Raw genomic sequence first — 13,445 nt, 5'->3', positions numbered from 1 at the left:
CCCAAGGTGACGGCCTTAGGAGGTAGGGCTTTTGGGAGGTGATTTGGTTATGAAGACAGGACTCTCGTGAAAGGGATGAGTGCCCTTTTACAGAAGAGGCCACAAAAACTCCTCTGCGTTTTGCCATCTGAGGTTACAGCAAAAAACCCCAAACAAAACAGCTGTCTGAACCAGAAAGTGGGCCTTCACCAGACACAGAATTTGCCCGCACCAGGATGTTGGAATTCTCAGCCCCCAGAACTATCAAAAATGAATATTTGTTGTTTGTAAGTCACCTGGTCTATAGCATTTTGTGACAGAGGCCCAAACAGACTAAGATTCCTGTCAATTAAGTAGTTTTCTCTCAAAATTCACACACATCTGACCTGAACAAAGTTATAGACACTCATCTCTAACATTCCACTGGCTCCAAGTGAAATTTTTGCCAAAACCTTGCTAAAGTAACATCTTACCAGCATCTAACACCTTCCACAGTGAAAAGTTTGTTTCCAGGCAATAAATTGACCATATCCACCATTTTGTGTGCTACAGTCAGGAGGTCTTGGAGAGCAAGCCTTGGATTCGGAGAGTGGAAGGCAAGGTACACAGTGGACTGTAGCTATGATGCAAATGCGTCCTGCAAACATTGTTGGAAAAACTCTTTTGAGGCATCAAGCAGGGACATAGCCGCAGATCTTCAAGAAAAGGTCCCTGAGAAGTCTGAGACCCTGGCACTTAGAACAATGTATGGGTTCATGCTTCTAGCTGAAAGAAGTAACACGGAGGGAATGCCATCACTCTTCCTAATCAAGGTGGGCTGAATTCGCTGAGTCTTTTTCTGAAAGAGCAGCCACATGGCTGCACCGAGGAAAAAAGGAGCAACTTCTGTAAGCTAATTGATTATTGTTCAACCTCAACTCCGCATTTACACTTGATCTTAGCCAAAAGGCCGAGAAGCGATCAACTCCGCATTTAAAATCCAACTTGTTCACTTTCTTGGGGGCGAACCACAGCGTGTGAGCCAAATCCTGCCTGCCACCTGCTTTTATAAATAAAGTTTTATTAGAACACAGCTATGTTCATTCATTTATCTATTATCTATGACTGTTATTGTACAACAGGGACAGAGGTAAGAGGTTGTGACAGAGACTATGGCCTATAAAGTTGACTTTCCCTTTAGAGAGAAAGTCTGCTGACCCCTGAACTTTCTGATATGCCTGTCTCCACAAATGGATTAGGGAGAAACTGTAGGAAGTTGTTTATGGAGTTCACTAAGAGCCCATACTTTCTACCCCCAAAAAAGTTATTAAAAGGGTAAAGAAGTCACATCTGCTGTCAGAAACCCTTTAGTGGGACAAAATTTTGAAGAAAATTTTGAAAGAATAAGATGAGAAGCCCTCTTTCCTTGCTGGAATAGTAGTCCTCAAAACACTCATCTGTGTGCTATAGGAAGTCTGGTTGATTCTCTACCCCCTAGAGCTCCCCACTTTTTATCACAATATAAGATACACCAGCAATGCTAAGGTCCAGACTGTCTGGATAATTGGGATTCCACCTAGAGGCAGATTAGATAATACCTAGACACTGAATACTGTGTTTGCTAGACTATAAAGGGTGTGTGAAACCCTCTCAGCAGTTCCCATCCATTGGTGCCCAGAAACTTCTCTCTAAGTTTAAACAGACTCAAACTATGGGCTATTGCAGAGAGAGGAGGCATCCCCAAGTTGGCAGAATCCTAAATCGCACACCAGGAAGTAGTTATTTCCTTACTTCTTCTTTGTCATGCTCATTTTGAATATAATAAATCTTTCCAAATGCTTAGCATTCAGCTCTCTTGACAATTCCTCATTATATTCACCCAGATAGAACATAAATTCTTAACTATTTTGAAATAGATTTCAACTTAGGAAAAAACACAATAAGCACATTTTGTATAGTAAATAAACTTTATTTATCTGTTCTTCTGAGATGACATTGCCAACAGTCACAGATTTGCATACAATACAGTTATGTATTGACTATTTACAATTTACAGTAGTATTTTTCCTCTGAAAAATATAAGTACAAAAGCTAAGTAAACAATGAGGTACTGCCATTTGGATTTACCATATGTCATAGCTTAAGAACTAGTCTTTAGCAAATATTCCACAAATCAATCTGGATAAAATAGTCAATTAAATGCTGTAATTTATCAGAAAAAAAATCCACTAAGTTTCACCTCAAAATGTATTGCACAAGTCTTAAAAAAAAAAAAAATCACCCTAAAAATAAATAGGAAAGGCAAGCAGTCCTTCAAAAAAGAGGGACAAAAAGAATGGAAGAAAGGAACATTAAGTGAGCCCATAAATCAGGTTAAGTTATTCAAAATATCTTTTAAACAACACAAAACTCTTCCCAACAAAAAAAAAATGAAGAAAAAAAGAAAAAAATTATCACCGTTTCTCCACTGATATAATCTATTTTAAAGGCAGTCTGCAACTTTTCTTCTGGCTACATGAGGGGCCCTGAATAATAGCTTTGTTCTCTAAGAACAGCAAATGTGCAGTTTTCCAGGCTTGCTCAACATCACTTCTTCAAGATGACGATCGGAGCCATGACTGGAAAAGAAAAAAGAAAAGAGGATAAACAAAGAAAGGAAAACTTTTAAACCTAAATTTTAGATTTGTTTTTTCAAGTTAAAGTAAACTTTTATCAAAATTATATTCTATCATCTGAGTACTTGAAGCAGAAATGTTTCAAATGTTAAATCCTAAAGGAATCTTCTAAAACATTACTATTCTTGTAATGATCTGACCTATAGCCAGCAATCCTGGAAAGCAATATTTTAAAGTGAAATTTGGAAATGCAACCTTTCAGCACATGTTGAATGCCACCAGGTCATGATGAGACAAAGCTGGGCATAAACATGCTGATGTGGCAGAATTTCACAAGGATGCAGACTGGATTTGAGAGGAGAAAAAGTTTTTCCGTTTTCCCTAATGTGTTGACTTTTCTGCATACTGCAGTTCTCCCAGGATGCTATGCCTTATCTGAAATTAACAAACTTAATTTTAAAAAACTTAAAATGCTATGCTAGCTGATGCTAAACCTTCCTAGAAGGTTTCTCTAAGACGCTAAAAGCCAATGGTCAAATCAAGTTATGAGGCTTCTAGAAACGCATAAAACTAAACCACCAAATAAGATGAAGTAATAGAGACAAACTTTTCATAGATATATTGGTTCTAGTTAAAGTTTTAAAGTCTTCTCAACTTGTAAATGGGCAATATAATCCACTACTCATAATGTATTTCCAAGAGTTTATTATTTGTAAAACTTGCTCATCACTCATGTTAGTCCTAGAAACCCAGGGAAGGTAAGAAAAAGACCAGCTATGACATTTAAATCCCCCTGTCAATTATTTTGAAAACTTAGTTTGCACTATTGTGGGAAAAGAAATTCATGCATAATTCAATAATGCTGCAGAGGAGTTCCCGCTGTGACACAAGAGGCTCTGCAGCATCTCTGGAGCACTGGGATGCAGCTTTGATTCCCAGCCTGGCACAGTGGGTTAAGAATCCTGAGGCTCAGCTGTACAGTAGAAAAAAAAATTGTGTTGGGGAATAACTATTAAAAAATAATAATTAAAAAAAAAAAAAGAATCCTGAGGCTCAGATCTGACCTGGCCTGGGAACTCCATATGTTGAGAAGCCACCAAAAACAAAAGAGAAAAGAAAAAGGGAAAAAATGATGTTAAATAATGCTGCACAGTGTCAAGGTCATGAGAGATCCAAAAAAGGGTGGGAGAACTTTTCTAGTTTAAAAGAGACTAGAAGAACATGACAACAAAATGCAATGTGCAAATTCTCAATGAATCCTGGAGTTTAAAAAATTATGAGAAATTATTTGCAAACCTGAAAATGTGGATATTTACTATACATTAGATAACAGCATTCTGTTAATATTAAATTTCCTGAGAGTGGTAACTATACTGTGAGTATATAGGAGAAGGGCCCTGTTCTGAAAGATTCTTGCTAAAGTACTTAGTTTATGTTTGAAAGTAACTGTCAAATGCTTGCAAGCAACCATCAAATGTCAGAGAGTGGGAAATAGAGAGAGAGAGACCAAGAGTGAGAGCAAGTGAGAAAATCTGACAAATGTTAATAACTGGTAAACAAAGGTGAAGGGTATATGGGTGCTCACTGTACTATTTTTACAAATCTTGTTTGAAATTTTTCAAACTAAAAGTTGAGACAATCAATAGAAATGCTACACAGTATATCTTGTGTAATAAGTGATAAATGATACTATTTAAATGCAATAATATGACAAGGATGCTGCAATATATTATAAACAAAGGTAAGGTTAAGACTTCTTGGGTTAGATATGGGATTTACATAACTAATGACAGTTTTAGATAATCATTAAGGCAAGTTAATTGATATATGTTAAAAATAAAAATGAGATTCAGATGTAGTCAGAAAGGATATTTAAAGCTAAAAGTGTAAAAAAATGTGTATATATATATATATATATACATATATATATATATAATGCTGTAATTAGCATTTTAAAACTTGGTATTAGCTGAATACTAGCTGAAATAATAATCAGAGAATATTTTAATTATAATTAAGCTCTACTGATTGTGATCAGCTTATTTGTCATTTGTGAAACTTCTTGCAAAGTTTGAGGTATAGAGGTACCCTAAATTTTTAGGGGTACTAAATCATGCTAATAGCATGGTAATATGTGGAGGTGATGGGAGGAATGTTTGAGGATGGTCAACTGTGTTCAAATATTTTAGATGCCTCCACTTCACTCTAATAATATATTAATTAGAAACAGTCACATTCAATTAAAGCAGGCTGCTTAAGGATCTCCTCAGGACAAATGTGTTATTAAACTGTATGATTCCAGGAAGTAATAAAACTGCCATTTATTTTAAAATCAACCTTACTAGTGCTCATTATTTCAGACTAGTCTTGACTCCAAGCAGGGTTTACAATATTTTACATTCTACTTTTACCTAGAAAATGATTTTTCATTTCTCTCTCACAATCTTTATTAACCTCAAAAATCATTCTCAAGAAATAGAAAAAAACAAAAAGGAATATAAAGTACATAAGAATATTTTTGGATTCTTTAGCAAAATTTCAAAGAGCAATTTTGAAACTTTCAACTACTATTTAAAGAACTAAAATTTCCTAGAATTATGTAACATTTACTGGTGGTGGTGATCTATATTAACCCAGAGAGTAATCATATTTTCATTAAACAAAAGAGCCAAAGAATTACAGCAAAATGTTAGTATCATGCAACACATTTGATTTTTACACAAAAGACAAGACATATTATTCTTCACTCACCACATGCTAACTAAGCACAGACTGATGGTTTACTCAGAAGATACCACTGCGAGGTGAAGTATACTACAAAGCCAGGAAGAAAAAAAGCTCATTGGGTTAGTTTTAAGATTTAACATAACACAGAGAATTATGTGTCTATTAACTTCAAAGGATTAAACAGATTGTACTTAAATTTTTCTCACATCTCCCCCAAATCGAGGGAGGAGAGGCTGAGGAATCTGTAACAGCTCCCTCCCATCCTAAGTAAATATAACACTGCGTAGCTGAGACTTTATCTGGAACTTAAAAAATTTAAACACAATTATAGATGTACGTCACACGTAAAGGATATATTTATACACTAGATTAATTAGGTTGTGATTATTTGGTATATAAAAGGATTTCTTTCATAATTCTACTAAAGTATACATTAAAATTTGATTTACATCATCTCAACTTACCACCAAAAGTTTTGGGGGAAATGTGGATGAATGTGAATGTGGTATGTCTATATGTTGAACTATCATTCTTAAAATATATCATTTTCATCACTGAGTTACTCTCTTGTAATTTAACAGTATATCAGGAAAGGTTTCAGGAATGATGACCCAAACCAGAGTTTCTATTCAAAGGGACCCAATCTCTGTAAACATGGTTTTTACTGTAGCAACCTTCTTAAATAAATTCTATGTCCTATTTAACATGGTCATAATCCAAGATTATTAATTAGTTTCCTGGCTTACTTTATAACAGCATCAGCAAAAACATGGGGTTCTTTATAAAGAATCTGAGTCCATTCTTAGTGTGACCAACCTCAAAAATATCATTGTATTTATCTTTTATATTTAACATGCAGTTAGTAAGAAGCAGCAAAATCAAGAGACAAATGAGAAAATAATATTTGCAATATACACAACACAATAAGGCTAATATCCTATTGGAAAACTTGCAGAAGTATGTGAAATACATATATGTTCCCTGTCTCTATGCTTGTTAAGTACTGAAAAACTGAAATAATCTAAGTGTCCATGAATAAGAAACTGATCATATAATTACCGAATCAACCATTAAAAAGAATAAGGTAAATCAATTTCTATTGAGATAGAATAATATAAAAATATATTAATTGAAAAAGTAAGCTATTATAAACTCCCATTTTTATAAAAGAATATACTTAACTGATAAAGGAATAATTATAAATACATAATTATAAAGCTGGGGATGTTCACCACACCATTAGCAAACATGACCTTATCAGGGTGGAAACAGCTAGGCGGCTGAAGATCATCAAGGTCTCGCTTCCTACGTAGTAAATTTCTGAATTGTTTGCCATTTTTTTTTTTTTACAATGATCATATTTTACATAATTCTTAACAAAATCAAGAGGCAAAACCACTTTTGAGATAAAACATAAAGTGTCTTAAACATGCAGTATTTTTCACCATGCATTGGTTTTATTTGCATTTATTTCCTGAATCCACCTTGCCTGCATCTACTGAGCTGCTGCTGCAAAGGGAAAGGTAAACTGACGCTGGAATGGAGAACTTACGTACCTAACAAGGCTGAAAAGTTCTGATGATTTTATTAAGTCTGAGGATTTTTTTAAAATTTCAACCAAAGGGAGAGTAGTGAGAAACCCTAACTTAAGTACAAGACTGGTCTGAGGTAAGGACTGACCAAGAACTTGACACAACACAAAGGATCGGCAAGAAAGCAAAACAAAGACATAGTTAACAGAGCATCAGCGTGGATGGGAAAAGAAGCCAAATCTTTTTCATCGAAAAGAAAAATTTTCTTTTAATGGAGTCATCCAGAAAATAGCCATCTAGGACTTCTCTGGTGGCTCAGTAGGTTAAGAATCCGGAGTTGTCACTGCTGTGGCTTGGGTCACTGCTGTGGTGCAGGTTTGATCACTGGCCTGGCAACTCCCACATGCTGGGGCAGGGGCACGGCTAAAAAAATTAAATCAGATAGTATACTTTGAGGGCAGTCCTACTCAGCAAAAAACAATTAGAGAAGCTAGAGATTTTTGTATTCACTATTGCTTCCACCCTACTTCTCAAATATCCAGTCTACCCCGGCCATTTAAACTACATAAACCATCACAAAGTATCAGGCGCAATAAGCTAAAAATCGAGAGGAGGGAAAAGGCTGCTTTAGGGAACACAAAGGTATGTGCACTTGATATCTGCACTTTCTTTAACCTCTGCCTGCTACACATTAAGACAATTTTTTTCTCACTTGAAAGAAATCTAAAACAAAAATTTACAACAAACTTAGTTCTTTAGAGGAAAAGAAACTTTAGCAATACAATAATCAACATAATTCGTTTTACCAGTAAGGACCAGAAATATGAAAAAGGTTTGCCCAAAGTTATGGAGGGGCTGAGCTGTTGAGAGCTGGTTGCTCTCACCAAAGCAAAGCAGCATGTGGCTGGCACTCTGAGGTACGACACTGGAGATGGAACATTTCTTGAGCTGGTATCACTCCTATAAAATGACTCATCCTGAGGTCTTTCATGATGTATTTTAAACATCATTAGTCTATCTTTCCAAGACTCCTTTTCTGGGAAAGACTAGTTCTACATATCACTAAATGGTGGCTAAAGAGCCATCACCACAAGCCCTACCATTATCACAAGACGCCAGTGCAGGTACTATACCTGCTTTGGTTCTATAACAGTCCTAACAAGATGTTAGTTTTGTGAAGAAACACAGGCTCTGGGATCCGTCAAATGAAGGACTAGGATTCCTCTACACACTGTGACCCTCAAATAAACCAGATTTTAAATATGATCTGTAATTTATTTATTTACTTTTTTGTCTGTAACATGGCATGTGGAAGTTCCTAGGCTAGGGATTGAACCTGTGCCACAGGAGCAACAATGCTATATCCTTAACCCACTGAGCCACAAGGGAACTCCAAATCTGCTCTCTAATTTAATCTGATCTGACAGATAATGGTTTCTCATCTAGAAAATATATTCTTGAAATTAAGTTAAACTCTGAAACCACTTATGAAATAATAACTGTTGTGTTCTGTAATGGGATTTTTCAAATAAAGAGTACCAAACTCACTGAAGGAAGGGGAGATATAGTAAAGGGGGAATACACTGAAAAATCCCTCATCAGCAGTCATGGAAAGTTTTTGATCAATACCACAAAGCAAACATACAATCGTTAGGGTCATGAATCCAAGATTTTAGAACGTATTCCTCCACTAGTACCTGCTAAATAATGCAAACACTGATTTGGGCTGCACACTTTCAGCGAAAAGCACAATCCATGCTCTCAAGCATCCCAAAGCTGATGGACTGGGGAAGGAGCTCTGAAGTGTGTTGGGGTTTGCTTGGTTTACTTATACCAACTTAGCAGTCCCCAAACCTAAAATAACAAAACATTAAATATTGCAGATTTTAGTAGAGGTGAAACTGTGGCTGCACAGTTACATGTTACAGAAACAGTCCATATGGAACATACATTTAAAGCTAACGTGGCTAAACAGTTTTGTTTTGTTTTTTGTCTTTTTGCCATTTCTTGGGCCGCTCCCTTGGCATATGGAGGTTCCCAGGCTAGGGGTCTAATCGGAGCTGTAGCTGCCAGCCTACGCCAGAGCCACAGCAACACACGATCTAAGCCACGTCTGTGACCTACACCACAGCTCACGGCAACGCCGGATCGTTAACCCACTGAGCAAGGCCAAGGATCGAACCCGCAACCTCATGGTTCCTAGTTGGATTCGTTAACACTGAGTCACAACGGGGGAACTCCTAAACAGTTTTTAAATGATTTTTTTTTTTTTTTTGCTTTTTAGGGCTGCAGATGTGGCATATGCGGCATACGAGAGTTTCCAGCAGGCTAGGGGTCAAATTAGAGCTGCAGCTGCGGGCCTACACCACAGACACAGTAACATGGGATCTGACCTATGTCTGTGACCTACACCACAGCTCATGGTAATGCTGGATCCCCAACCCATTAAGCAAGGCCAGGGATCGCACCCACATCCCCACGGATATTAGGTTCATAACCCACTGAGCCACAACGAGAACTCCTAAATGATCATTTAATACACTCCTTACAAGCTTAACTTTCTATACATTTATATATCTTTCTACTGGATACTCCCATAGAAAAGAAGTCACAATTCTTAGTAGTGTTTTGCTCCACTCAGCTACAGCTCATATAAAATATGAAATATGTTGAATTGAAATGAATATGAAATAAGTTGTAATTTCTTCAAGATACTTGTTCAAAGACAGTGGTTCTTACCACTTATTTTATGAATAACAGCAATCTTAAGGCAAATGTGACGTTTTAACTTTCTCGATCAATAATAATCTCAATTTTCCATCAAATAAGGAAACAATGAGTCACTCTATCAAGTACCAACAACCTCTTCATACTGACAAAAGGTGACCCAGATTGATTTATAAGTCATCTTTAGCATTTCCCTCACTTCATGCTCACCATAACTTATTGCATATTTCCTAAGCATTTATTTTTACTATTTGAATTACATTACTTGGACACATCTTTTATTCATGTATGGATGAATGGATACAACTTCTTCCCCCTAAAATTAAAGGTTCCACAAGGTCAACAACCATATCTTTCATTTTCCTATATTTACCATAACGAGTAAAAGAGTAAGTGATTGCTGACTGAATTCATTCGTTAAGCAGAAGATAATGATGGATGAGACTTTGCTTAAAATAACAGTGGAAAGAATGGACTTTCTTCCTGGGCGGTAAGCCTCTGGGATAAGGAAGGATTATTTTAAGAAGGATCAGTCACCATTTCATGCCCATCTAGAATGAATACCACTTTATATAGGAATAAAGAGTGTAAAGTTTTTCAAAAATTTCTTTTTAGTTAAACTTTTAAAAAGAAAGAGAATTCCCTGGTGGCCTAGTGGTTAAGGATACACGGGAAAGAAAAGAAAAAAGAAGGAAGGAAGAAAGGGAGGGAAGGAGGGAGACTGATTTTCCATCTCCCAAAAAAAGGTTTTTTACAGGGTTCACTATTTATATATAAACAATTCAATTAGTTTCCTTTGAAGCAAAGCAGCCAAAGGGCTGAGGAGGTAGGCTTCCCAGCACATTTGCCAAAGTAGTGACGTAGGGCGAATCTATACTACACTGCAAATCCTGACAAAATGTAGCCTAAGAGTTAGAGGAGAGTTTGGCCATACCCCAACAGCAAGATAATAAAGAGGCCACAAGAGAATGGATAAAGATAATAAAAGCTTTCTATTTGTATTATTTTAAAATATTTTCTTAAAAGGATCATAGTGACAGAATTGTGTCAACAGGCTCAAGGTGCAATGGAGATTTTTATTTTCACAAAGACACAGTTATTTTACTCAGTAAAAAGGAGAACTATTCTGAATGACTACAGATTACAGAATTAGATATTTGCTACAATTTGAAACAACATTCTCTCCACTGATGGAAGGGCATACATTATAGTGACATACTTCTTTATCAAAAATACCTATAATCAGAAAAAACTATAGAGGTATGACAATATTTTTTCAACCACTAGATACAAGGGAGAAATGCTTTACAAAAAAAAAAAAAACAATTAAATGCTAACTAAAATAACTGCAATTTTCCCATAAAATTTATGATAGGTAAATAATATAATATACAATGGTGTATATTGGGACAGAAATCAGGGATGTTGGGATGATCTTAGAGAAAGCCAGGAAAAGGTCAGAACATGCAATAGGTCGAAGGAGAGGAATTTTACAGATGGCTGATAAGTGCTGGGAGTCTTTAGCCTGGAGGGTAAAACCTTCCACCCAGGACATCTCTAGCTTTGGGTTGAGTTCCATGGGTTAGAGCCAGAACAAACTGGTGATCACAACAGAAAGGAAGATTTGGGCTCATAAGCCAGAATTTTTTTAAGAAGCACACACAGTATGAAGAGATAAGATGGCATGCTTTGAGAGGTAATCACTTACTCACTCAGTCCTTCTTCTTCTTCTTTTTTTTTTTTTTTTTGGTCTTTTGTCTTTTTAGGGCCGTACCTGCAGCATATGAAGGTACCCAGGCTAGGGGTCTAATTGGAACTGGTGCTGCTGGCCTACGCCAGAGCCACAGCAACACCAGATCCCAGCTGCATCTGTAACCTACACCACAGCTCACGGCAATGCTGGATCCTTAACCCCACTGAGCAAGGCCAGGGATCGAACCCGCAACATCATGGTTCCTAGTCGGATTTGTTTCTGCTGCACCATGACAGGAACTCCACTGACTCAGTCCTTCTTAATGGAGATACTCAGACATAGACTAACCCATCACTCAAGAGTAGATTTTTGTTTGCTTTAAATAGGAGAGTGAAAAGAACAGCGGTACTGGGATCACGAAATAGGCAAAGAAACTAGGGGAAAGAAGTAGAAGTGCTGCAGGATCCCAGCAAGACAAGAAAAGGAGGCAGAAGGAGAAAGCTAAGAGCCAGACAGGAAACATCACAAATTTCACACTCCACTTAGAATAAATCTTCTTACTCTATAACTGGTTTAGGCCAAAAAGAAGTTAGGCAAAGGGAATTTTGCATAATTTATGAAATGTGTGTTTCATTCCAATCACAGCTGACTTCACACAAAGGTTCCTAACAATTCAGTTATCTATATTTCCCTTGTACGGTCTATGTCAAAAGCTCAAAATTGCTTCAATCCCTTCACTCTGAATGTGGAAATAACCTGAAACAGAATAAGGAACTGTAATCTATAAAACATCTAACATCATGATATAATTTAGTTTAAAAAATTATTACTGGATATACCAGAACAAACACCTTTTCTGTACTTTCTACAAAGAGTCCAAGTTCCAGAAATCCCATATGACATAATATAGGAGCCAACCTCATATATACTATTAAAAAGATTGTTTTCTTCTGGAGGGCACCCATTCAGATTTGCTCTCGGTTTAGTTTGCTTGATGTAGTTTCACTCTCATTTTTCAGGCTATAGTACAACAAAGATTAAAACTTTAAAATTTCTTTTACCAACTCAAAGTCTTTGTAAATGAGAGAGAGAATATAAACAGGTGAGATCAAGTGGCCTTCTATCTGTAGCCTGCTTTTAAAGCTTACCATGAGTCGAGCATCTTCTCTTTCCAAAATTTTCTGAGTCTGATCATCAGGGAACTTCAGCACAGTGGTTATAACCTTTGCCATGGTCTACAAGAAAGACAAGAGACAGTCACTGGACAGTGGAGCTAATGAGTCTCAACCCATTCTGACATGTTCTGCTGGTGGAATTCTTTAGTGCTCTCAATGGAAGCCACGACCAAAGAAGTATGATGTGAAGGTATCAGTCAAGGAAGTAACAGCCAACACTAAAATTTCAATTTGAAAGGACCCCTTACAATGTCTGGGTTGATATTATTTTAAGAAGATGCATTTATAATAGCATGAAGCTATATAAAGTTCTAATGCTCTTGGCCCTTTGTCTTATTAAAATTAAACTTTATTACTCATTCATTTTTACGAGGCTTTTTATTCATAGAAATCTATCTAATAAGTGATGTATTGCCAAAACATATGCTCTAAATAGTCAGAATTAGATACTGCCAAGTTCAACTTTAACTAAATCACATCATATATCTCATAAACACGGGCTACTGCATGAACATGAACATGCTTATAGGTATTTTTTAAGACATGCAGCACATCAGCCTAATAGAAATACAAATTACATTTTAAATAAACACAAGATGTTTTGTTTGGTAAAAAACAGGATGAATCAAAACATTACACATGGTGGCTTGCAAAAACAAGATCATAAACTGTGCAGATCTAAATAAATATACCGTAAGTCAGACTGTCACCCATAAGCTCGTGGAAAATTCTCCTCAAAGGTTGAAATTCCCTATTTTGTATCAAGATGAGATGTTTTGAGGGAGACAGAGAGGAAAGAAGATACCACTTATGAAATAAGTAGGATAACAAGTTCAGTGCTTACATACAAATTCAGGTACTAGTGCTCTCCTGAGGAATAGTAGTAGTACTACTCTCTGCAGTAGTGCTACAGAGGATGGGAGGCTCACCCAGAGAGCTGACTCTAATATTCTTTGTCCAAGTTACCAGACTCTGTGTGTGTGTGTGTGTGTGTGTGTGTGTGTGTGTGTGTGTATTG

At 36.5% G+C, this 13,445-nt stretch overlaps 1 protein-coding gene across 5 annotated transcripts in view; it reads right to left on the bottom strand.

The window, feature by feature from the left end:
- Positions 1 to 1,916: 1,916 nt before the first annotated feature.
- The window catches only part of GOLGA4 (golgin A4), a 121,515-nt gene continuing 109,986 nt past the window's right edge, over positions 1,917 to 13,445 (bottom strand). For 3 of the 5 annotated variants that reach the window (XM_047770164.1, XM_047770166.1, XM_047770167.1), the window contains 3 exons: positions 12,401 to 12,487; positions 5,325 to 5,387; positions 1,917 to 2,576 (listed from right to left, as the gene is read on the bottom strand). In XM_047770164.1, coding sequence (XP_047626120.1) covers positions 5,358 to 5,387; positions 12,401 to 12,487 — 117 coding nt within the window. In that variant the 3' untranslated portion in view covers positions 1,917 to 2,576; positions 5,325 to 5,357. The remainder of the gene's footprint in view (positions 2,577 to 5,324; positions 5,388 to 12,400; positions 12,488 to 13,445) is intronic. The other 2 variants (XM_047770165.1, XM_047770168.1) reach the window with 1 other exon arrangement.

The sequence above is a fragment of the Phacochoerus africanus genome, chromosome 1 (assembly GCF_016906955.1).
Source record: "Phacochoerus africanus isolate WHEZ1 chromosome 1, ROS_Pafr_v1, whole genome shotgun sequence".
NCBI classification, from domain to species: domain Eukaryota; kingdom Metazoa; phylum Chordata; class Mammalia; order Artiodactyla; family Suidae; genus Phacochoerus; species Phacochoerus africanus.
The sequence above is the reverse complement of the archived record's forward strand: the minus strand, read 5'-3'. Positions and strand labels throughout refer to the sequence as shown.